The 27,340-nt window shown below is 33.3% G+C and overlaps 2 protein-coding genes and 1 long non-coding RNA gene across 18 annotated transcripts in view; 1 reads left to right on the top strand and 2 right to left on the bottom strand.

Annotated features, from left to right (window-relative positions):
* Positions 1 to 3,249, bottom strand: part of LOC101745685 (protein lap4) — an 82,569-nt gene extending 79,320 nt beyond the window's left edge. For 8 of the 16 annotated variants that reach the window (XM_038011693.2, XM_062669025.1, XM_062669022.1 and 5 more), the window contains exons 1-2: positions 2,877 to 3,223; positions 1,377 to 1,494 (exon numbers count right to left, since the gene is read on the bottom strand). In XM_038011693.2, coding sequence (XP_037867621.1) covers positions 1,377 to 1,494; positions 2,877 to 3,035 — 277 coding nt within the window. In that variant the 5' untranslated portion in view covers positions 3,036 to 3,223. Of the gene's footprint in view, positions 1 to 1,376; positions 1,495 to 2,876 lie in introns of all 16 variants that reach the window. The other 8 variants (XM_062669032.1, XM_062669034.1, XM_062669035.1 and 5 more) reach the window with 3 other exon arrangements.
* Positions 3,250 to 10,014: 6,765 nt separating this feature from the next.
* On the top strand, positions 10,015 to 16,372 carry LOC101745536 (uncharacterized). The gene is made up of 5 exons (XM_038011582.2): positions 10,015 to 10,231; positions 12,590 to 12,849; positions 13,596 to 13,823; positions 14,085 to 14,296; positions 14,811 to 16,372. The coding sequence occupies exons 1-5, from the start codon at positions 10,153 to 10,155 to the stop codon at positions 14,872 to 14,874; spliced, it is 843 nt and encodes a 280-aa protein (XP_037867510.1). The 5' UTR covers positions 10,015 to 10,152; the 3' UTR covers positions 14,875 to 16,372.
* LOC134199047 (uncharacterized) lies at positions 10,526 to 12,378 on the bottom strand. Its single transcript, XR_009973381.1, has 2 exons — positions 11,686 to 12,378; positions 10,526 to 11,593 (listed from the first exon to the last, which is right to left on the bottom strand). It is a non-coding gene; the product is annotated as an uncharacterized LOC134199047 (long non-coding RNA).
* Positions 16,373 to 27,340: the final 10,968 nt, after the last annotated feature.

Genomic DNA, 27,340 nt, shown 5'->3' with positions numbered 1-27,340 from the left:
TAATCTTGTATTTTGCGGTTAATGGAATGTGTTGTGAATATTTTTGTTGGGAATACGGGCCAAGAATATTTGAATAGATGGACAGAAGTACTCACAGCCGCAAAAACATATATCTTCTTAATAATCTAGAGACATTATGTAGGAGTATATTTAAGAAGTTACGTACATACACGACGATTCACCAATATAGTAAGAAATTAAGGAGCCTCGTTTATTCTACTTAAGCTCCATAAGTTAAGTGCAATAATTGCGGCTCGTTTTTACAACTAATACTATTTTTGACGTAGTTGAGGAACCAGGTGTAGGACGAGGGGGCGGGAACATATACACATGTCTCTTATATCATCGCCGGATAGATTTTGATTATATAAATGCCTCTGGCTAATACGCTATTAAGAAATTATAAGAACCAGAAATGTAAAAAAATAAACATCATATTGCATATGTTATAATACAAACTTTAGGATTATAAATAATATTTTCCATTACCCATCATAAATGAGCTTTGATGAAATAGCCTGTATATAGTGTGATTATTAGTTATATGATAGTTTTTATTTATATAGTTCAAGCAATCTAATAAAATCTATTTATAAAACTTAACCAAATGGAAGGCCAGAATCGTAAGTTAAAAGGGCTTTTTGAGCAAAGAACATTGTTGTAGTAATTTTTCTCCTACTTACATACAAACATATTGCTGCACTATATTATCCACAATTTTAAACAGAATGAAAAATTGTAGCATAAACCTTTATCATTCTTTATAAAATGTAAGTCGATAGATTATTGCAGGGTGTGGTTGTTTTGTCATTGAGAAATCACACACATCAGTAATTAAACCATTTGTAAGGAATTTGAGCTAGTCTCTTTCTTAGGCGGTAGTGTCTATAGAACCACTTGGAGGAACTGGTATGGTACTGGTTTTCGTATCATCTCACCCATGTGCAAATTAGCAGTTTATGGACATTGCTTCAGTCACTTTAAATTGGTAATTTGAAAATATTGACAAATTAATTTTATTAAATGATAAAACATGTAATACATGTTTTGCGTTGTATATTTAGAGAGTACTTTATGCAATAACAATTGTTTAGATGTGCTAAGTTGGTTTTACAAGCATTTTAACAATGATAAAAGTATTCATTTAAAAGTAAAATTATTTACGAGTTGACTGTTAAGCCTGTGGCTATGAAAGTTATTCAAATAAATATTGAACTTCTTTAGCTTTATTTCTTTCATATTCTTTGACTTATAATAGTTCTGTCTGGTTATAATACAATTTTTATGATCTGGTGACTGATACATAATTATTTTTATCCTCATATAATCATACAAACATGGCATTACTGTAAACCATCAATGAAATATGTACTTACCATTGCGTGATACATCCAATTCTACTAAATTTTCAAAATTCTGGATATCAGCTGGCAGTTTGTGTATCTCATTATCACTGAGACCAAGTCGCCTTAATCGATGTAATCTGAAGAAATTCTGTAACAAAAATTGAAAGGTGTTATCATTTAATAAAGGATAAAGAATGCATAGCTTCATTTTTGTAAATTGTATGTGTGTACCGGTTGTGTACACTTTTTTTTCTTGCACTCGGTATTGAAGTTTTGCAAGTATTTTGGAAAGCGTTCCTTGGAAAATTGAGCGTAAGGGCAACTTGTGCTTACTTGGGCTTACTTGTGTGTATAAAAATTATCCTTTATGATGTTATGGAGATAGTTATACAACATAGCTATACAACAAAAATATTTTACAGTTGCCTTATTCTTGCTAATGTTAAGTTTTTTTTATTGCTTAGGTGGGTGGACGATCTCACGGGCCACCTGATGTTATGTGATTACTGAAGTCCATAGACATCTACAATGTAAATGTCGCCACTCACCTTGAGACATGAGTTCTAAGATCTCACTTTCAATAGTACAGTGGATGCCCAGCCCTTCAAACCGAAATGCATTACTGCTTCACGGCAGAAATAGGCAGGATATTTACAAAATAACTTTATATATATACAGGTGCTGAATAAAACCATTACGACCATTGGCTACTGAGCAATTGAGCCCTCTCAGTGGAACTTCTCCACTCTGTTAAATACTCCCAAAAGATATCCTTGTATTTGAGACATTTATTTGAGGCTTTGACTGTTAGCATAACTGCAAGCTTTTTAATAGTGGAAACACAGTACAGACTCATACTGTGTTTGCAGCTGGTGTTGAAGATGCTTTTTTTTATATTTAATTTTAGTAGTAACTTCTTAACTTGATATTTGTAATTATCATAACAGTACACTACATAATAAGGGCTACTAATAATCAGCAAATAACTGATAGATTTTATGAAATTATTAATGAGTATCTATTCATCTTCTAAAATAGAGTAACTTAAGCAGTCTGATAGTGAAACAGCCATTAATGTGATTTTAATGACATAACATACAAGTCTCTCTGTGTAGTTTTAATGATTTAAATGATAATTAAGAATCCATTTAATAAACATTAATTTACAGTGAATATAATCTATATTATATCAATTAAAATAATTTTACCTAGAGGTAAACATTACTTCCAATTAAATTGTCGTGTATCTTAAGTCGATTGCCGCTTAATTATTAGCTTATTTAAACGTTATATTGAGAAACCTGTTTATTTTTCGATATTCCCCAGTCTTTAGGCTGTAGAATTTATATTATTCATACAGGTCGCATTCCGCTACTCCCCGAATAATTAAAATTCTAAATTTGTTATGATTTCTATGAAAAACGTATGATCAGGAAAGACGTTGAAACATTTAGACGTTTTTTTACTAAAGCTGATAAAGGTAAACGCCCACGACGTCGTATAAAATTTAGGTTACTAATTGTTATTTACCTTAGGTAAATCTCTTATATGATTAGCATCCAGTAATAGTTCTTCCAAGCTCCTAGAATACCGCAAAATGTCTTCAGGTACTGTTGGCAACGAACAGTGCCGCTTGTCTACACTTTCCACTTGGCGATTACATTTGAACAAAGGTATACATCGAAACATGTTGAACACTACACTTCACATAAACTATAACAGAATAAAACACTACAACGATACATATTTGAGCACTTCAATAAAATAATGCTATTTTGGTTTAGTGAATACCATTGCGATACAATGTTTTTCTCTAAAACAGCAGCTCGCACCTCACTACACGAAACGATGCCACTAACTGTCAGTGTTGCTAGTTTTTAATATTTCAAACTACTACTTAGCGCTGCTTTAAATTTTTAATTTAACTTAAATTAAAAAAAATACTAGTGTTAGAAAAATACGGGTACCCCATGGATATTAGACATCAATCCCTGGACTTTTTGGCGGGAGCGCCAGGAATGAAATTGAGTGATTTGTTTTATTTTGTCTATTTAGTGTTTCTTAAGGTTTAAATAGGTAATAACGGTGGTTTAGTAACTGCTTAGTATCTGTAATAGTGCACAAATGTGGGAAAATAAAACAAAGCCGCTGGACGTAACTTCTCGGGATCCTCCAAAAGTCCACTGAAAAAGTCTCAGTAATTGACCACCATTTTACTGAGATTATATTTCATCCCATGTCATATCATTTCGTTTCATTTAATTTCATCTCAGTTGATTAGTGTCTCCAATTAATCATCTTCATTTCATTTCATTTCTTTTTATTTCATTTCATTTCACTCCATATTATTATTCATTCATTCATTCATTAAGCTATTCAGAATCTCATTAAATTTATTTAACTGACATTAGAAACACTTTTTTTAAATTCCCTTCATTTTTATTTTACCTTTTTTGTTTTTCCTGCGTAATCTAGTGACCTCGAGGGTTCATACTAAATTCATCGAGTTTTTTACCAATGGCTTGTGTTCTACTTAAAATTTAGAATATAAAGACTGATAGACAAGTATTGAAAGTCATATAACTCTTTTCTTAGGCCAATCAATACTAAATTAGAGCTGTGAGCAATCTGTAACCCAATACATTACAATATGAGGAACGTCACGTGTGGTCGCGATCCTCAGCAGTGAGGGAACGATATAGAAAAAGAAGTAACCAACCAGTGTATTATTTAAGTATGGAACCAAACAACACGCAACGCACAGAATTTAATGTACTGTTTATGGCTATAGATGTTGTAGGTACTTATTAACTCCATGGTTTTTATATAATATAGACATAATTTATATTAAGTGTATTATCTATGGGTAGGACTTTTTGGCGGGAACGCGAGGTGTGAAGTTTTGCGATTTGTTTTATTTTGTCTATTTAGTGTTTCTTCAGGTTTAAATGTGTAATAACGTGGGTTTATTAACTGTGAAAGTGCACAAATGTGGGAAAATGAAACAAAGCCGCTGGACTTAACTTCTCGGGATCCTCCAAAAAGTTCACTGAAAAAATCTCAGTAAACAACCACCCTTTTACTGAGATTATATTTCATCCTATATCATCTCATCTCATTTCATTTAATTTTATCCCAGTCGATTAATATCTCAAATTAATCATCTTCATTTCATTTCACTCCATATTATCATTTTTCATAAAAATATCTCATATCATAACATCTCATCTCATTTCAATTAATTTCATTTCTTTTCATTTGATGTCATGCCATTCAGCTTCATTTCGTTTCATAAAAAAATATATCTAAAAGAATAGGATGTATGGTGTGATACCTTTGCCTTTCCATTTGAAAAATAAAACTACCACTATCTATGGGTAGTAAGCATAGACAATACACATATGCATAGAACACATAATTTAATTGAAAATATATTAAGTGTATATTGTATAATCTATGGAGAGGAACTTATGAAGGAGCGGTTGGACTTTTGGCGGGAACTCCAAAAAGAGCGCGCGTACAATTTGAAATTTTTTTCATTTTTATTTCAATTTTGTTAATTTTTCACTAAAATACTAAGTGTAAATAGTGGAATTTATTAGTGGTGACCCTTAGAAATGGAGGGTAACGAGGGGGGCGGGGATAACCCGCCCACCTCAAATAAACGTCCTCGCGTTGAGGATCGTGGTGGTGACCCCAAGGTGGACTTTGGCGTTGGCGGAGGCGGTGAGCGTAATGACTCTTACTTGCCTTTTTTTAAACCTAACTATAAAAGACTTTATCCGGAGAACTCTGCTAATACTGAGTTTAAAGTATTTGTCGAAGCTACCAATAAGGACAGACTGGGCAACAAGAGCCCTATTTACTTAAACCACGTTTTTGCAACGGAAATTAAAGGTGTGACGGCAATTCAAAGAGTGAATGCCAATAAAATAGCAGTTATTTTTAAACAATATAACACAGCAAATAACTTTATTAAGAATTCATCTTTCTTAGAAAAATATGACATGAGAGCTTTCATTCCTGCTGCGCAGATTGAAAAGACTGGAATAATAAGATTCGTTCCAGCTAACATTTCTAATAAAGAGTTGTACAGTAGGCTATCGTCAATATATGAAATTATTGCTATCAGACGATTCACAAAGAAAGTAGGACATGAGCATGTTCCTTTACAAACTGTAAGCATTACTTTCTTATCAAATATTCTACCAGACAATGTTCAATACGACTTATTCTCTTATAGAGTTTTTGAATATATACCACCATTGCAACAATGTTTCAAATGTTTCAAGTTTAACCACTCAGCTAAAATATGTAACAGTAAACAAAAATGTTCTATTTGTGGAGGTGAGCACTTATATAAGGAATGTGACAAGCCCACTGAAATTTGTTGTACAAATTGCAGCGGACCTCATCTTGCCATTTCAAAAGTATGTCCAATTAAAATAAAGAAAATTATGGAAAAAAAATCTAAAATTACTTATGCAAGTGCTACCTCAACCAAGCAAGTAAATAACAATGACTTTCCTCCACTTCCAACATCAAAAACACCTGTATATAATACTGTAAATAAATCTGTATATAACTCTGTAAATAAGCCTCTATATAATTATGTAAATAAGCCTGTAAATACACATGTAGATAATGTAAATAAACAACAAGATTTATTGCCTTTAGAAAATATTAAAAATCAAATTGTCTCCAACAATGATGTACTTATGGCCCTTGTACAGACATTGGTGGAGCTAGGCAATAAGGGTGATAATTCACCTACTACAGTGAAAACAATTAAGGATATCTTAATTAAAAATCTAAAATAATGGATCTAGGTCCTTCACAGTCTAAGATACGTATTGCTCAGTATAATATTCAAAGTGCCAATAGTAAAAAACCCTTGCTCATTCAATTCTTGAAACAACAAAACATTGATATATGTCTACTTAATGAAACCTGGTTCAAAGATAACAATTTTAAAATACCAGGTTACAATATTTATAACAGAAATTCAAACAATAGTCATAATGGTGTGGCAATATTAATTAAACCATACCTCAAATACAATATTATTAACACTACATTCTATGAGGACATTCAAACTGCTGCCCTGTCTTTATCAACAGTAAGTGGTAGTTTGACTGTTCTTTGTGTTTATTGTCCACCTACTAGTCGTCATATCAGACTAAATAGATTACAGAGTATAATTTATAATCTTCCAAAACCAATATTTGTAAGTGGTGACTTTAATGCTCATCATATAGCTTTTGGTTGTTTATCTAGTAAGAGTCGAGGTCGCAGCTTATTTAATATTATTGACGACTTAGATTTATGCATTTTGAATGATGGTAGATTTACAACTGTCAACTATCCTAGACGAAATCTTTCTGCTATTGATGTTAGCTTCGTCAGTGCTAGTCTTGCATCTATGTGTGAGTGGTCTGTCCATCACGATGCCATGGGAAGTTATCATTACCCTACAATAACAGAAATATCCTTAACTATTGATAAATATCACATTGGTTCGCCAGTAGACAGATTTTTATATAATAAGGCAGATTGGACTAAATACAACACTCTTTCCAGAACAGTTTTCAATAATTTTATCCTAAATTCAAATGACCCTATATTAACTTATAGTGCTTTCTGTTCTTGTTTGGATACATTAAAAACTATGACAATTCCTAAACTTACAAAATCAAATAGTTTCAAAAGCCGTTTGCCAACACCCTGGTGGAATGATATTTGTGAACAAAGTGTCATTGCATCTTATAATGCTCTCAAATTATATAGAAATGTGCCATCCATAGAGAATTATATGAACTATAAAAGAAAGGATGCACAGAAAAAAAGAACAATAGCAGAGCAGAAAAAAATTGGTTGGAATAATCTAACTAATACTTTCAGTAGAACAACACCCATTAGTAAGATTTGGAATTTACTTAAAATGTTTAAAGGTGTTAAAACTGGCAATAGGTCATATAGAGATGAATTCATTCCCTCATTTTTGGATAACTTAACAGACAATAGTAATTTAATTCAGACCAGTAACTTGAATATTTATTTTAATTTAAACAATGACAATCATAATTCAAAATTTTTGGTTGAACCCTTTACATGGTCAGAATTTACAATAAGTTTACAATCTAGACGCAATACAACACCAGGTATGGATGACTACCCTTACCTATTGATTAAAAATCTGGATGAATCAGCTCAAAAATTATTTCTAGATATCCTCAATTTACTTTGGCTTAACAACTATATTCCACAGGCATGGAAAACACAGTGTGTTATTCCGATACTCAAACCAGACAAGGCACCAGAACTTGCTAGCTCATATAGACCAATTTCTTTATCTTCATGTCTTGGCAAAATTTTTGAAACAATGTTAAAAGTCCGTCTTGACTGGTATGTTGAAGCTAATCACATCATTCCTGATGTCCAATATGGCTTTAGGCGAGGGCGAAGCTGTGCTGATAGTTTTATCTCTTTAATATCTGATCTGAAACATGGGAAGGAAAAAAATTTACATACTGTTTGTATATTCCTTGATGTTCAAGGTGCCTTTGACAGTATAGATCCTGGTATACTTGTGAAAGTTATGTCAGGGCTAGGAATACCCGGACAACTCTGCAAATGGATATATAACTTCTTGAATAAAAGGACAGTGTATGTAAAATACAATAATATGCTATATGGTCCAAAATCTGCCTCGAAAGGCACAATGCAAGGTGCTACTTTATCTCCGTTATTGTATAATATATACACAAGTGAAATCTGTAACTTTATAGATAATGTAAATAATAATGTAAATATTCTACAATTTGCTGATGACATCGTTTTGTATAGTAGTAACTATAATTTACAAGTAGCAATAGACAGTATTAATGTAGCTTTATCTCAATTGTTCTATTATTACAATGACATTCTACATTTAAAAATTAATCCATCCAAGAGCAATGTAATGATATTCAGCAAGGATACACCAATCTATAATGTCATTTATAATGGTGAAATTATAAATAAGGTTACCAGCAAAAAATTTTTGGGAATAATAATAGATCAGAAATTAAATTTTGAATCACATATTAATCATATTTCCAAAAATGCTTTAAGAGGTCTTAATGTTATGAAATGTCTTGCTGGAGTATCATGGGGTGCAGACCCCAAAATACTGTCTTTAATATACAAATCGATTGTCAGAAGTCATTTTGATTATAGCTCTCTAGTTTATTTGAATAGCCCACACGCAAATAAACTTGATATATTACAGAACAGAGCTTTGAGAATAATATCTGGTGCAATGTGCTCAACTCCCATAAGGGCCATGGAAGTTGAGACAAAAGTTATGCCATTAATCTTGAGACGACTCTTACTTGCACACAGATACTGTCTCAAATTGTTATCTTCTAATAATATACAAATAGTTAAAAAAATTGCACCATACCTAGACATCACCCCTCCTTCATTATTAACTGGAATAACCCTTCTTAACAAATATACACCACCATTGTCCATAATATATCTGGAAATAGATAATAAGTATAAAAAGATCAGTAAACAGTCCCTTTGGCCATGTTACTCTAATAGTTATCACTCCATTTCATATCCAGTAAATATAATCCCAAGTACAATTAATAGCAATTCTGATATGATTCAGTTCTTGTCACAAAATTATACATATTACACTATATATACTGATGGCAGCAAAGGGAATAATTATGTTCATGCAGCATTTTATGATTCAAAGGCTAGGTTTTCTCAAAGCTTTGTTTTGAATGAATATTGTTCCATTTTTACTGCAGAGGCTTATGCTGTTTATCAAGCCTTACTGCGAATTACTGTAGTTAATAGCTGTAAAAACTTTTTAATAATAACAGATTCTTTAAGCCTGCTAGAGAGTTTAAGTAATATTTCTGTAAAATATAAAACTAATTACGTCTTGTACATTATAAAAGAGCTATTGTATAAATATCATCTTAAGAATGTAAATATAGCTTTTATGTGGGTTCCTTCACATAAAGGCATAACTGGCAACGAAAAAGCTGACAAAGCTGCACGTGAGGCTATAAACAGTATTGACGTTACAGACTCATTACTCGTACCTTTCACTGACTATTTTCTAAATATTAAAGAAAACATTTACACTCTGTGGACGGAATTGTGGAAGAAAGATCAGGAAAACAAGGGAAAGTGGTATGGAAGTATCCAAGATAACCTGCCTGTTAAACCATGGTATGAAAAATTGAAAACTAGTGAAAGTCGAGTTTTCATCACAACAATAAACAGATTGAGATTTGGCCATAATACTGCGCCGTCACACCTAGCAAGACTTGGCATTGTTTCAAATAGCCAATGTATACACTGTCAAGCAGAAGAAGGGACGATCCATCACATTATTTTCGATTGCCAAAGTTTCCTAATTCAAAGACTTGTGCTGGCTAGTGAACTTAGTGATACCAATGCATTTAAGTGTGTCTCTTCCTCCCGCCCGCCGCCACTTAACTTTTTACTAAAAGATCCAACATCCTATAAACCTATTTATAATTACATAAAAAAGACAATTCAAACAATTTAAATGACAAAATTTAGTGAAGTGAAGTGTAGTGACCCCAAAGTAATGAACTTTTTCCAAATAAGATATGACCTAAAGGTCTCTGTCACCAGGTCATAAAATTAAAAAAAAAAAAAAAAAAAAAGAAGGAGCGGTTGTAAGGCAATATTTTGCGATTAAATTAATTAATTTAAATTGCATACGTTATTTAAAATACGTTGCAATTTTCAATTTCCACTTTGTGCCACTAATAATATGAGTAATAATTTTAAGATCGGTTTTGTTGGAGGAGGGAATATGTCAACAGCAATTGTTCAAGGAATTTTAAAAAATGGTAACTTTATACATACATCATAATAAATCTGCAATAAATTAGGCTGAACAAATCTAGGGTCAGCAGACTAAAGCACATAAGTCAAAAAACGCTACTTTACAGGAATTAAAAAAAACTATTTAGAACCTTATACATTAACAAACTTAATAATGTTTATTTGAATTATATAAGTCTATAACACTAACTTATTATTAAAATTAAATATTTTAAAGTAAATGTGATTATTTAATAATTAGATGACTTAAGTTATAAGGAACGCAATAATAGTATGAGTTAAGTGAAAAAGATCAACAATTAAGATATATATTATAATAATATAAGTCATAAATATAAATAACAACTTAATGTTTAATTAAAATTCTTCTTCTTCATCGAGTTCTAAAATATCTGGATCAGTATTTCGTAAAGTTTCCAACGTGGGAAGACTTATTTAAAATTCATGGAAAATATCTAGTATTAAAGGGAGCAGCGAAATTAAATCTTTTTTTTTTCTCGATGGATATGGGTAATGGCTGTATAGATATTATATCATCAGTTTGAGAACCCCCTATGGATGATCTCCTTTTCATAGCAACTGTCTTTATAAAATTGTCACTTTCATCTAACGGTTTCATTAAACATACTCGGCAGACAGGTTCACGTTTACCATGCACAGTAAAAAAGTATTTTTATGTCTTCATTCTAAGCTTTTGCTTTTCAGGTTCAATAGCTCGTATTCTTTTCTTAGATTTATCTTGAATTTCCATTAAAGACGCCAAGTATACAGATCTTTTTGCATATGACCCCATTTGCCAATATTCTGTAAATATGGCATGCCTATCAGTTAAGGTATACGTTCTTTACATTTCATTCTGCAAACTCTTTCAAATTCAAAATCATTTATTTCAACTTAGATGTCAGTATAACACACTTGTTGAATGTCAAAATATAAATAACAATGTTAACTCTACCACCGGTTCCAAAAAAAACCACAGTCCTGAGAAGAACTGGCGAAACAAACTCAGCGGCCTTTTTTTTGTTTTTCCTAAAATTTTTTTTGCATAGTGCGATCTGATATACATTTCCCTTTAAAGTTTTGTATGCCTGTCCTAAGTTACGTATTTTTTTTCTCTCTTTTTATAGTACGTATACTCTTTTTTGGAGACACATTAGGATTCATTGAAATTTCATCACAAGTACTTGAACTCGATGTGATTGGAAGTCTCGGTAATTCATAACATGGATCTCGTACAGAATCATAACTAGAGAAGTCAAGTACAGAATAGTATGTTAAACTACTGACTTGACCTGATGATGTTGACGGTATAGGATCGTCTACTACTAGGTTCTCTGTGTTCAAAACCGACTGCTGATTTACATTTTCTAAAAAAGGACAAGACCTATTTATAATGATATAATATTGATATAATTACGTAATTTGCAAATCATAATTTTGAAGATATGTGAAAATATACCTTCATTGCTTTCCAGATGAGTGGATAACACCATTTCAACGAATTTCTTGCCTCTTTGAATATTCATCTTAAATAATTAAAATACTTAAGCACTCACACACAACTAACCAACAAACTGTGCACAATCGACAACATTAGTAAATTAAAACCACTTACCGAAGTATTGTTTACGTTATAAATATTTTTAAGTAACCACTTTCTCTAAAGAAATGTTACATTTTGATGTTCTTTATAACATAAGTCAGACTTCTTACGTTAATAACTTTGTACTTATGGTGTTCCTTAGAACATAAGTCCAGTTATGTTTTTTAGTTCGTTTGACTATATTAGGATTTGATAAGGTTGATACAGAACGCCGCTTGAATACGCCATGAAATACTTGAGTTTTACTTATGTGCTTTAGTCAGATTGTGTGTTGAGCAAAATGTAAACCGATGATGTAATAAAAAATAAATTGAAAATTTTGACTTATGTGCTTTAGTCTGCCGACCCTAGAAATAATTAATTCGGCGGTCCCCTTGATAAAAATGTTCGCTGTTCGCACGCTTTCTGTCTTCAAAATACTACAACGTCTCGCCTATGCAAATTGCCCTAACGGCCGATGTTACCGATGTTTAATTTAAATTTAATATTATTTATTTATTCTTTATTTGAAACTTAATACACGTACAAGTCGATTTCAAGTCTTATAGAGGTGGTTAATATTATTTACGTTGTAATATCTGAATGTTCATTTTTTTTTTCAAAACCTAATATGTACTTGGTTTTAGAAAATACGTAAAAAAATATTAAAGAAAATTAAATTTATTACTAATGTTCCTGTACTATGCATTCTCTATTTTTAAAACACAACAACAATGTTAGTATTGACAAAAAAATATCATCTTGTGTTATTTGTTTCTAGATGCTTATCCGGCTTCAAATATTTGGGTTTCTGGGCCACACTTGGAAAACCTACAGAAATGGTCACTTTTAAACACAAATGTTAGCATAAAAAACTCTGATGTTGTTAACAACTGTGAAATAATATTTCTAGGCATAAAGCCAAATAAATTAGAAACAGCTGTGCAACAATGTCTAAATGGCATAGAATCTCTTAGTAAGAAAAAATCAATATTGTTTGTTTCTATGTTGGCTGGAAGGAAAATAAATGATTTGCAGGAGGTAAATGAACTTTATTTATATAATCAGTTAAAAAGAACAGATATGCTCATGACCCATTAGGTATTGTGTAGTTACTAAAGTATACAGATATCACAACATGAAAACTAGTGATAATTTCTTAAGACAGGACTGAAGTCTCCAATAATAACAAAAAAAAAAAAACAATGAAATCAGAACTTCACTAATACAAAATGATTTATTAATGATTATTATTGTAAAATATTAATTATTTACAATTGAAATCACTATGTAAACTGTTATATTTCTTCAATTTCATATATCAAATTAAACACCCATATTAATTGATGTATTTCATACTTGAATAGCATTGTATAATTTTTTGATTTGTATTAAGTGTTGTTATTTTTGCCCGAACTTATATTACACGTAATGGGAATATTGTGTCAATGAATCATCCATGGTTGAGATATATTAGATAGATGGACAAGACATGGTTAGGTGATTTTGATAATGACTTATGCACAGTTATTTTATTAGCCTAGATGGGGAAATAATACATACCTGGCTATGGGTTAGAACATACCCTTTAGACACCAATAAAAGATTATTATTTTTAGTTTTGAATGCTGCTTGTCTTGCAACATTTGTTTGAAGTTATAATTGTGTTAGAAACACAGCTGTGTGACTTTTAATCTAGGATATATGATTGCTTCACAGCAAAAATACTGAAACTTATTTAATGTTTTGTTCTGATTATAAGTTGCTATTACTGTTTTTTTTTTCAGGTGTTAAGTGTACTATCTCCTTATGCTGATATAAGAATAATAAGGATAATGCCAAATACACCTATGGCCGTAGGGGCTGGTATATGTCTTTACACAACGGATAACAATGTTTCACAAGATCAATGTAAATTTTTGGAAGATCTATTGAGTAGCACTGCACTATGTGAAAGAGTTGAAGAACCAACAATGGACACACTTGGAGTTTTGACTGCTTGTGGACCTGCTTTTGTGAGTTGGCAATTTCTTATAAATGAAACTACTGAATTTTACCTTAAGTATGATTTTATTGTAGACAAAGAAGTTGTGAATAAAAATGTAAAAATTTAATAAAAATGTGAACATGTAAACAAATGGTCGTAAAAATGTAAACAGAGCATATTACAAATTTTTGGCTAAGAAAAAAAAAACAAGTGTAATCATAATTGTGTTTGAAGCCTCTGAATAAAAAAAAAACTGCAATTTTTAAATAAGAATACTCAAATGTTTCAGATTTATATTGTGATAGAAGCCTTAGCCGATGGTGCTGTGAAGCAAGGTGTTCCTCGAGCAATGGCATTGCGTCACGCAGCACAGGTGGTAGTGGGTAGCGGTCAGATGGTCTTGCAAACCGGTAAACATCCTGGTCTATTGAAAGATGAAGTTTGTTCTCCTGCTGGTTCCACTATATGTGGTGTGACTGAGTTAGAAAATGGAAGATTGAGGTGAGTTTTTAGTCTGTCAGTACATACCAGATAAGATAGAGATAGGAGAGATAAGAAAACAACAAGTGATTATTTTGAACAAGAAATCCTTTACTTGTATCCCCAATTTATTGTTCTTGAATGTTAACTGTATTTTGATGTGCAATAAAGTATATTCTCCCTACTGGAGTAAATGTGTACCTAAATCAATTTCAATAATAATATGGCACATTACACGGAACCTAAGAAAAATACAATTTGAAATGTGAATTTAATTTTATGTGGGAAGATAATCTCAAATGTTAGGTTTTTTCCACCAATCTACTACAATGAAATAAATTTGGAAGCTAACATTAATCAAATAAAAACGTGATACAAAAACATTAGTAAAAAATAAATAATCCTACCTACACATTGTTTCTTACCATCCTGTTTTCGGCTAACTTCTAGTGAGATTAATCAACTTAATAGTGATGTTTAGTTTGTAAGTTATAAAATTTATTAATCTTACTTAAATTTATAATAAAAATTCTAGGTCTACATTCATAAATGCAATTGAAGCTGCAACAAATAGGACGAAAGATCTTGGAAAACGTTAATACTCATGAGAAAAAATATATCAGAATCTCTTTTACAATAGAAAAATGTTATACCCTATGCCCTATTATATAACGTTCAGCTATTAGCACCCTGACGAGAACATAATTATTCAGACAATGAAGGTAAAGAGGAGCATAACAAATTACATCATACATATTTAACACTATAATGGACAAATCATAAGTATGAATAAGAAATTAAAGTAACAGGAAAGTATTATATTCAGTACTAAAATGTCAATGTAAGTGTTTTGAATTATGATTTGACGCCCACGATTCGAACCTCATAATATTATTATGAGTGTAAATTAGTGTACAGTTTACCTTAATGAGAAAGAATACTGTGAAATATCTGCATATTACGTATTACGTAATTACTTAAAAAAATAAAACGCTTTTATTTAATTCCTTTAAAGATAAACTAAGATACTCAGTTTTTTTACTTATTAAATCTTATTTTATTTTTTTATTTGATGTACATCGAAAGCTTAGATCTACAAATTTTACCCTGGTAGGTATTTATATTAACCACACAAAGAGTGGCTGGCAAATTAGGTCATTTTCGTAAAATTATCACTGTTCAAACCACTAAAATTTGATAAATAAAATGTTTTTTTTTACCCACATGTATGTCGTCTTGTTAAATGTTTAATTCTCTACATTAAGGGCATACAACATTTAAATGTTCAATTTCATAAGTTTAAATCATGAATATATCTGATTTTATGCCTCTAATGTCGAGAAATACATATTTATATTATTGTAGAATATAGGTACGATATAGCGTGCTATTAACAAATATGGTATAGAAATAGCTATCTAGAAGCGGCCGAGACTTAATAATTAAAACACCCGATGTAAAACGAAGATTCTTGAAGTCTCAAGTGTTGTGGCTTCGAATTAATTAGCTACTTAGTTGTTGTGCACACGAGCCCGGGAACTTAGCCAATTTTTCAACTAACAGTGTCAATCAGTAGAACTTATCTAGTCATCAATGGAAATAATATAGATTTTTTAATGTTGTATTAGTAGTTGGTTTTAATTACCACCGAAAAAGAAAAGACCAAGCTGCAACTAATCTTATTTTACATTGTATTTCTTAATAAAACTTGCTATGATATAATTTGAAATCGTTACAGATAAGAAACTTTTACAGTTTCACTTCTCGTTTATTGTTTGAATATAAATTGAGATTTAATTGATCTTCTGTTGCTGCCGTTTATGATCGATGATAGCAACTTCCATAGACAAGGCAAAATAATTAAAAATTAAAATTTGTAGGTTTTGTCAATTTACTCATAGCCATAGCAGATACTATTATATGGACGCCATGCTTTCAAAAGTCTTAAAGATTATGACAGTATTGTATATTTTAAAATTTAATATTGAGAGATTAATCGTTATATTTTATTTTATTGACAACTGTGAATCCGACTTCTGAATTAATTAATTTAAGTAATTAGAATTAAAATTGCCACAATAAAATATTATAATTCAGTGTAAAGTTTATTTCTTGATAAAAATGCATGCAAATAGGTTTTTTTGTTTGTGTCATACGCGCATCATCGATTATCACATTCAATTGAAGGTTGGCTGTAAAGAAAAGTTACAGACTCAATCCGATCAAAGGAGGAGAGATGGCGCTCGAAATGTCTAAAAATGAGTACCAACCTATATCATTTATTCAACGAATGTAGCCAACACTCGCATGTTTAAAATAGGGAAATGGAAAATTAATCGTAGTTAATCCAGCGAGTTCAATTGTTCTTTTTTATCATAAGTATTCGCTTATATCATATCGTGCTAGATTAAATAATTCCCTATGTAATTTGATATATTCGTTTCCTGTTAAAAACAATAGACACTCATTTTGTTTTTTTTGTTGATTTTTTTATTGACAGCATTTTAGTTTGTAATTGGAAATAAATAAATTTACTTTTTTGTACGACTACGTATCTTATCAAGACTAGACTGATTCGTACAGAAAGGTTGTTTGGCTTTGTCTTTATATATGTGGTACAGCTCAGTACAAACATCATAGTAATACTAATGTCGATTTCTGTTACTAGTGCTCTGAGGAATTGTTCGAGATGATACCGGCATCTCGTTTTTACCATCGCACCGCCCGCCACCGGAGTAGAGTTTATCCATACTACCTGGAGCCACTGCGATCATCCACAGTGCGTTTCCAGAGGTCTTTTTTGCCACGTACCATCCGGCTATGGAATGAGCTCCCCTCCACGGTGTTTCCCGAGCGCTATGACATGTCCTTCTTCAAACGAGGCTTGTGGAGAGTATTAAACGGTAGGCAGCGGCTTGGCTCTGTCCCTGGCATTGCTGAAGTCCATGGGCGACGGTAACCACTCACCATCAGGCGGGCCGTATGCTCGTCTGCCTACAAGGGCAATTAACAAAAAATACTAAGTCGACAGAATATCTAATATACTCTGAGAAAGACGAATCCGAAGACAATGAGAATGAATTCTATTTCTAAGAGACCAAAATACTACATACATTAAAAACAGAAGAAGGCAAAGTTAGGCAATTCAGGTGCTTAGTAACAGAAATCGACCTAATTACCTCAATGCGCTACGTAGGGCACCGGTGACCTACATGGCAGTCGGTAAAATGGTATTTTCGATGTCACCTTTCGAATAGTAAATGTTCTAATCATTTTAAAATTTCCGTCGTCCTAGAACGTGGGCTAAAGTGTCAAATAAAAATAAGTGTTTGGAATGGGATCTGTGCACCAAGTAACAGTGAATGTATGTCTCGAATGGGACTTTGCTCTCAGAAAAAACTAATATGGCTTATACATATACCCATTGAACTTGTCATATAGAAGACTGCGAGACAAGACATGTGAGAATACAGTTTTGACCCCGTCACACAACTGTATGAACTATACAGACTTTGGTTTAAGTCAAAGCCTTCACACTGTTAAATAACATAAGCTCAGAGTATTTCGAGGTGTCTTAGACGATGAGAACAAATGTTGGCGATAAATTCGTCGTAAATGAAGTCGTCGTGGCTTAAAGGATAAGACGTCCGGTGTATTCGTGTTGAGCGATGCACCGCTGTTCGAATCTCAGGTAGGTACCAATTTTCCTAATGAAATACGTACTCAACAAATGTTCGTGATTGACTTCCGCGGTGAAGGAATAACATCGTGTAATAAAAATCAAACCCGCAAAATTATAATTTGCGTAATTTACTGGTGGTAGGACCTCTTGAGAGTCCGCGCGGTTAGGTACCACCACCCTGCCTGCCTAAATTCTGCCGTGAAGCAGTAATGCGTTTCGGTTTGAAGGGTGGGGCAGCCGTTGTAACTATACTTGAGACCTTAAAACTTATATCTCAGGGTGGGTGGCGCATTTACGTTCTAGATGTCTATGGGCTCCAGTAACCACTTAACACCAGGTGGGCTATGAGCTCGTCCACCCATCCAAGCAATAAAAAAATTATTCCGGCCCGTCGTATTACCGCTTCTAGAAACTATTTTCCTATTCTAAAATGTATGCAATCAGGGGCAAATTACATGAATACTATATTTTTTTTAAAAGTATTGCCCCTCTTTTATTTTATTATTCATCCTTCTGCTACAAAGAGTACTTCAGATTTTAATCCAAGCACTTATATGTATGTATTACAAGAGGTTTTCGAAGATGTCTTTCAAAATGTCGGCTGAAGTACTACTTCAGTTTATATGTCCGGGGTGCTAGACAGGGTATGTCTAATTCCAACTTTTATTATTTATTGCCCGTGTAGGCAGATGGTGAGTAGCTACCGTTGCTCATGGACGTCCTTAATTCCAGAGGCAGAGCCAAGCCGCTGCCTAACTTACCTTACTAACTAATAAGTACCTAATACCCATATTACTGGTGGTAGGACCTCTTGTGAGTCCGCACGGGTAGGTACGACCAACCTACCTATTTCTGCCGTGAAGCAGTAATGCGTTTCGGTGTGAAGAGTGGGGCAACCGTTGTAACTATACTGAGACCTTAGAACTTATATCTCAAGGTGGGTGGCGCATTATGTTGTAAATGTCTATAGGGCTCCAGTAACCACATAACACCAGGTGGGCTGTGAGCTCGTCCACCAATCTAGCAATAAAAAAATAAAATGTAAATTACTAATAGCTTGTCACTCAGCAACCTGCGTACGAAGCTCGGATTAGAGAGCTCCATCAAGGCTGGAAGAAGGCCGAGTGACGCGTTATAAAAAAAAAAACTTCAATAATATTGCTTTTATGGTTTGTGACAATATATACGAAATGTTTCAAATGTTAACATTTAAGTTTCACACAGTTATTTCGGTTCTGTGTTTAGATATTTAATTATCAAATATATGTAGAGGTCAATTTATGGAATGATTTTAGTTTCTGTGATGTAGTTCATTTAGTATAAAAGCGTGTACCTACTTATATAATTGATCATTTTCTTAATTATTCCACCTCCACCACCATACTGCTTTTTTTTTATTAATACTTGTCTTAATGTATAATCAGACTGCAGAACGAACAGGATAGGACGAAGTCGTAAGGGTTCCGTGATATTTATGTAATTTGAAATCATCATGGCCTATAGGATAAAACGCCCATTGCATTCGTCACGAGTGATTTGACTATGTCGGTGTTCGCATCCCGCAGGCAGGTACAAATTTGTAAGAATGTTAATCCGTCTAAACAAAAGAAAGACTACTTAAATCTATTAAGAACAGATTAAGAGTGATATTACTAGAAAATGGAAACACTCTTTATGTAGGTACCAAGAAAATGTTGCGAACTAATTGAGTTAAATGGCTACAAAGTATCAAACTTTAAACCTGCAACACGCGATGATGGCCTGTTTGATGCACTTAAATAGTAAACGAAGGAAAAATGTAATCAAACCCGAATCGGAGCTATCAGTCTATTTTGACAACTTGTAAGTAGTAGCTATTGAAAATTAGACATTTCATTTTCGTTTAAACAAAATATTTACAGGACAGCCCGTATTACAAAATTGGTATTCACATCTATTAAATGAAATATCTACACGTGTGGGCTTACAATACGCCATACCATCAGTATTTTTGTAACAATATTTATCCTTCATTGTGGCTTAAAGGCGTACATACGTATGCCTTTAGACAAAATTAAACTTATCGGCGGGATTCGAACACCGGCCGTCAACGACATAGTCTCATCGCTTGATACGAATACACCTGCAGTCTTTTCCGTTAGACCAAAAATTACCAAAACACAGTAGGATTCAATCTCGTGTTTAATTTAAACATTTTACAATTCCAACTTACAATTAAGAAATTTTAATAAATCTACATTTAATTGTTTTAGTACTCTGTTTACCTTTCCATCAAATTGGGTTCCTGTTCCATTCATTTCCAAATAATTTCATCATCGTTTTTCTTTTAAATGTTCGTATTTTGCGTTTTCATAGTGCTAGAATTGCTAAAATCCAATTCCATAAGCTCATACTCAAAAGTACCTCGAATAGACATTGAAATATGTATAAATGTTATTAAAGGTTTCAAGAATAACCGCGAACGAGTACCACCAAATCGGCACCTAGATGATTTAAATGTAAAACTTCCGTTGTTTAAAATGAATAATAATTTTTGGAGATCTTCTTTGAGTTGAAACTTCTTTCATAGCAGCAGTCTTCTAGCGTAGAGAATAAATAATCTTTGTGTTAGTACACTACAATTATGGCTTGTGCTTTATTGAGTTGCTGGCACTTGACAAGTTTTCGGCATAGTGTCATCGGCGCACCACAGATGGCGTGCGAGTAGTTATAAATAAATTGGGGTACATAATTCATAGATTTATTGATATTCATAACGAAGCGTGGCCGGGACTTACCAGTAGCTTCCGAAAAACATTACTTTCGTTGTATTTATTTTTCATCGAGGAAGATATGTATTTTTCTTGTTGTCTGTTCTGGAGTAAAAGGATGATACGGATGCACACATACCGTTCGCCTTGTGAAAAGAAAAAGAGAAACTCTCCGAGCCAGGCCCACGCCGATATCAATGCTCTTATGTCGCGGTATCTCCACCATTGGCATCTCTTCTTCACTTTGTTCACTTTTAAAACAATTAAGTTTTCTAAAACAATTACGTAGATTATTAATAGGATTCAACGATGCTTGAGTTCCCGGTACTCTGGGAAGGTATTCGTGCTTTCTTTCGTCGTAATTTTCCGTTTTTTCTAGCTTTTTGTATCTTTTCTTTTTGTAACGGTTCGATTCTTCAGATCTCACTGACTTGACGAAGGGCCTCGTTGTTTCCGCAAGAGCGATCAGGGAATAATCATCGCAGCTCATAACTTTTGTTTTTTCTTTACATTGTTGTTATGGTCGTTTATCAAGCCAGAGTGAGCCACTAGAGCTAAGTTTTGGCATTGATTGAGTGTGACGTGTTGTGCGCTTAAGATAAGATTTCCAGATTACTGTGATTATGCTGACATATCTGTGTGATTTTTATGTGAAAGATTATAAAATATTAAAATTCTTAAACCACCTTTTACACCTCGTAGTAGCTAGTATAGTATGGAAGAAATCGGACAAAAACCTGAATTGCACTAACGATATTTACAAGTTACGCTTGCATGTACCTATACCCAACAATGTCCACTCGGTTCGCGTTTCCGATCCGGTGGTAGATTCTGCGAAGCACGGCTCTTGCTAGGGTTCGTGTTAGCAACGTCATCAGGTTTGAGCCCCGTGAGCTCACCTACAAACGTTAGGGTTACGCTGAAATAGCCTCTAAGGATATCAGCTTAGGTAGGAAAAAAAAAAAGTCCACTCGGACCATCGGTCTAGAGAGCAACACCCTGTCGATAGAAGATCTTTCCTTTTTCGTTTTCGCCAAAGTGTTTTGTCTCTCCGATACCCCATAATTTAATTTTTTTACTGTATTAAAACTTATTATAGTACCTACATATATAGACACATATATTTTATGTTTTCGCTACAGTGATGTCAATATGGAAGACACAAACAGTGAGAAACACATTTAACCAACGGTCAATATATCTATTTAGAGTGGGAAAAATCACTTGGAGATAACTGGAGATCATAAAACAGAAATGAGTTATTGTCTCAAACAAGCCCACTGAGTTTCTCGGTGGATCTTCTCAGTGGGTCGTGTTTCCGATCCGGTGGTAGATTCTGTGAAGCACTGCTCTTGCTAGGGCTAGTGTTAGCAACGTCGTCTGGTTAGAGGCCCGTGAGCTCACCTACGCGATCGGTTAGGCTGGCATAACCTCTCAAGGCTACCAGCGTAGGCAGGAAAAGAAAAAGTCATAAACAGAGTCAAGAAAATAAGACAATACAGTTCGAGCAGTCTATGAAAACAATACATCACGGAAAAGTGTGACCAAATCAATTTCAACCTTGTGATCGCTAACCATGAGACGGCCTCCATCGACCTGTCCTGTTCAGCTTCACTGGGCTCAAGAATTTTCACTAAAAACTTCAAACGTACGAACTGTGATTTTGTAGGTGGCTTACATTTTCATTTGCCTTAAAAAAAGTAATCTATACTAATATATAAATCTACAGTGGTTTTTACGGATGTTCCGTTATCACTACTGAACCATGCATCCGATTGACTTGAAACTTGGTATCCGTGTAGAATTGTAGAAAATACATGTAATTAATGGATAGGCTAATATTTATATGAGTGTCGGACCCCCTACACCAGTTGCGGGGGCGTTAATGATGAGAATCTTTGTGGGGGTGAGAAATAATAATGTTAATTTTAAATGCCCACCGAAGCGGACGGATACGGCTAGTTATATAATAAAAATACGGGATAATAATAATTATCATAAAAATACGGGAGTGCTTTTCAGAAAGCGTAGTTGATTTGCATGACAATTAATTATCGTGTTAAAAATGTGAATGATAATGACGTATTTACTTAATGCGCTATATGAAAATTAAAACATAATGCATTTAGTGACGTATATAGTTGCTCTGGTAGTCGAACGTACTGAAGCCAGTGAAATTTGAAATTCAAATTTATACAAAATACATTTGCTTTTTTCAAAGCAACTACGTGCATCAACATTTATTCGTGCTCTCGTTTTCCATATTAACGTAGATATTCTTTGTATTTCGTCCTTTTCTTTCCTCGTGCTATTAGGTCTGGTTAGAGCAGCACAGACTATTCTAGTGAACTAGTGCGCAAGCGTTCGCGTCATCGCAGTTTTCCCAACGGAGCGGTATTACGAACCACAATAAACGAACGCCTTGAGTCACACAGTTCTCTTCGTATTGTGATATTAATCGTGAAGGTTGAAACTGGTGCCATGTTTTGTTATTTATTTTAAAATATTTCATTACAGGTAAGCTTTATGCTGGTCTTTAAAAATCTCGCAAAATTATTTTGGTTTTGGCTGATACTAACAAATGCTTGGTCGTCCACTAATTTCAGATAAACAATCTTATTAATCATGTGATCAAATTCTGTTTTATTGTTTCGTCTTAAATGGTGGTTGTGAAATCACTTCATTACCTTATTTTGTTTTTGTTACAAAATTATATACCTATGTAACTATAAAGTATCTTAATCTAATAGCTCGTATATTAAATAATCAGAACTATGACATTATATGGCTATAAGTAGTAGTTTATCTTAATTTCCAAATGTTTTGTTGTTTTTTTAACAGTATTTATATTCTTCGTTATACACATCATATTTATAGATATTTATATAACATAACTTTAATTGTTACACCCCTAAAGAAGGCAAATTAATATTATATTTAAGTGCAAAAAACAACGGTCATGTTTATAGATAACAGCGAAGTCTTTCAGAAAACCATACCACAGGCAAGATATTTACGGGGAATCAAAGCGGCCATGTACCTAATTGGTATTATTGTACTGTTTATAAAATCCAAATTTAACTTTGATTATTTTACTAAATCGAACGCTGGCCGCGGACAATGAGACGCCATGTACTTAAAAACATTATGTAAAAATAAGAATATTTGTCATGTTCTAGAATACAGTGTTAAATGTTTTGAAAATTTAAATACACGTGAATATCACCCGAAGGTATTGTTTAGGGCGTTAAACCCAACAAGTTGTTGCTGCTGGCTTGTACATTTTTATCACAATTGAACAAAAGCTATCAAGTGTTTCGCTTTGAAGTATCATGATAGCATTTTTATTTATTTATTATCTTCGCCTCCACCTTCGCGTACCTCATTATTGGCGGTCGTGAAACGTAATTTCCATTTAATCATTCTTAGGCTGACGACGTGTCGTTGCTTAGTCATGCACTTATTATTATTTAGGTTTTCCGCCGAATATTTTCCGTATTTACAGTGTTTCCGTTATCACTAATCATCAGCTGGGCGGTCATCTCACATAACTATGCTTGCTAAAAGGCATGTAAGATTTAATTTTACGTCACAATTCACGTTAGGTATAAAGATCATAATATAGCTAGTCTTTACTTAATTGAATATTAATATGTATTCTAATTAACTCAATTAACTCAAAAATAAACGATGTAGCAGTTAACTCGCCGCACCTATCTACAATGTTAAATAATTAGTAATTGTTAGTGTTACCTACTTTTCTTCATACGAATGATGTCAGCCTCCTTTAAGTGTCACCTCTTTATTAAAGTATTTTACAATTGGTTTTAAAACTAATCGGACAAAACTAAAAACAAATTTACAGGACTAGATAATTTGTACAGTAATTGGTGAGGATTTCCGATTCTCGGGTAGCTTATAGCTAAGTTACCTTACGTATCTTGTGAGGTATAAAGACTCCATAATATAAACAATATCGTATTGTATATAAAATGCACACGCATTTTTCTCCAGTTCTAGTCGTAAGGTAGGTTGAAGTCGTAGATAAGGTAGGTATGTTCTGAACTCTTATGAGTAGGTCCCGGCGTTCTGTTCGTTTTTGCTTAGAAATATTCGTGTATATTTGTTTAAAGGGCAGTTCCATAGTTATGACATGGTCACCGTTGTAGTCGTACTCGTCAAAAAATAATTCGACCTGCAACCTAGCCCGTAGACACAGTCCAACGAGTTTCTCGACGGATCTTCTTAGTGGGTCGCGATTTCGGTTGTAGATTCAGCGAAGCACCACTTTTGCCGGGGCAAGTGTTGGCAAATTCTCTTAGGTTGAGATCCCGTAAGCTCACCTACCAAACCGGCAAAGTTGGAATACCCCCCAGACAACCAGCGATTAGGTAGGGCAAAAAGTCGTTACAATATACCTAACATCGATAACCTGTAAATTACAATATATTTGCAATCTTGTAAATAACAATATGACAGTTGTTATCTCTTAAGTTACCTTTTAGAAGGTTATTTTATTTATTATTTATCGAATCGAATTCAAATAGAATGCTTTTTAGGTTAAAAAATCCGTGTAATTGTAATAATTCATTCTTAATGAACAATATACAACTTATAAATTATGTTGCTGTTAATATTTGTTTCCACATTCAGTATGGGATCAAAGCTAATCTCGATTGATCTAGTAAAGTACGAAGTGTCAGTATTTTTTGTTTTAACAGCTTTTACTCTCTCACACACATTCTTTGTAGTCATCACATTATCAATAAATAAGCAAAGCCGACTGTGATAAAGTGTTCTAGATAACATTACGCCATTTTGAAACTAAGTAAATACAAATATAGAACTTATTTACTTGTAATCAAGTTTCGAATTCGTTTTACTTGTACGTAAAAGATAAGGGTGTCACCTGCAATATTTAATATGCTTCGGATATATTGAATGTTCTTTTCGTCTATTTTAGTTATAAAACCGAATAACAGGAGGATGGGTCTCTGTTTTTCATTCGACTGTGGGGATTGTGACCTGTGTGTAAACCCCTGCTGTTTAGCATTGAGCGCTTGTTGTCTGATTCCGTGTCTGTGTCCGAACGCCTGTGGGCAACAGCAACAACAACAACAGCCACCACAGACCATCCACGTGCACCATCCTCCAGTGATAATCGAGCAGCAGCCTCCTCAACCCGGATATCCCTACCCTCCACCACCAGACGGAGGCTATCCCGGTTACCCTCCACACCAGCAACCAGGATATCCAGGTTATCCTCAACCGCCATCGTACCGATGAAAAGCCATTGATCATTTCTAAAGGTGAGTTAAGTGGACGGCCTCTTATAAATTATAGGGTTATTACGCTTTGCATTGGCACGTACAAATATGCATGTATATCATTTTATTTTAAAGTTACTCGGGCTAAAAAGAAGATACAACACTTTATAATATAGCTGCTGCCCTAAAAGCTTGCGGTAATGGAATGTGGAATATCTAGTAGTGGTGATAATTAAGAATATGAACCTGTACCTGTTGTACAGGTAATTAACCTGTAGATTAGGACTTTTTTCTGGATGAAAGGTACCTATTGTCTTTCTTGTACCATTGACAGCGTGTATGTAAAATTTTATGGTAATCGGCTTAGTAGCTAAAAAGTGAAAGGGTAAGTAAGAGGTTTGTATGGACACAAAAAAGTAAATTAATAGTAATTTAATACTCAGCAGTAGGTAACGGCTTGGCTATTCCCTTGGCATTGTTGATATTCGTAACCGACGCGGCGACGGTAACTACTTAGTAGGCTTAAGCTAGTCTAGCTACGAAATAATAAATTAGGATGCTATTTCTGAATAACAAATTTTCCTGACAATATTTGTAAGGAGATTTTTTTTTATATTCTAAGTAGTTACCCAGAACATATAATAGAACATTAATAAGTTTATTAAAGTAAGTAAATAATAAAATAACTATATGCCGTGTTTATCTTATCTATAGTGAATAGTAGTAACGTTAGTCAATATAGTATGTGTCATTGTTTGGTATTAGCCCGTAGACAAAACCCACTCCGTTTCTCGCCGGCTCTTCTCAGTGGGTTGCGATTACGTTCCGACAGTAGATTCTGCGACGCACTACTCTTGCTAGGGCTAGTGTTAGCAACGTCATCTGATTAGAACCCCGTGAGCTGACTTACCAGTCACAGCATAGCTGGAATAGTTCCTTAGTCTAAAAACGAATAAGTTTAGGTTAAGTTATTTAGGTTATTTGTAAAATAACGGACTGTGTATCATGAACGAATAAAAGCGGTCGAATAAATATTGTAAATTAAGTTAGCTTCTTTTAACACTCGAATTATTTTATATTTTAACGGAAAAGAAAATTTGAACTTATTTTTTCCTGATATAATATTATTAGAAAATCTATAAGTATATTACTAGTATAAAACTATAAAAATAATATTATATAAGAAGGACGTAAATCCCTGATAATTTATAATCGTAACAAACAAAGTATTATAAAATATTATCACCGTGTATCGAAGACTATCTGTCCTAACATTTAATTTTAATCACTGGCTTATTAATGAGATAATTGATTAGGAGGTTAGTTAGAATCAAAGGAACACTGGTTACATTCAAATCTTTCACAA

This window comes from Bombyx mori, chromosome 6 (genome assembly GCF_030269925.1).
Source record: "Bombyx mori chromosome 6, ASM3026992v2".
Lineage (NCBI taxonomy): Eukaryota > Metazoa > Arthropoda > Insecta > Lepidoptera > Bombycidae > Bombyx > Bombyx mori.
Note: the sequence above shows the minus strand (reverse complement) of the source record. Positions and strands in the feature narration are given on the sequence as shown.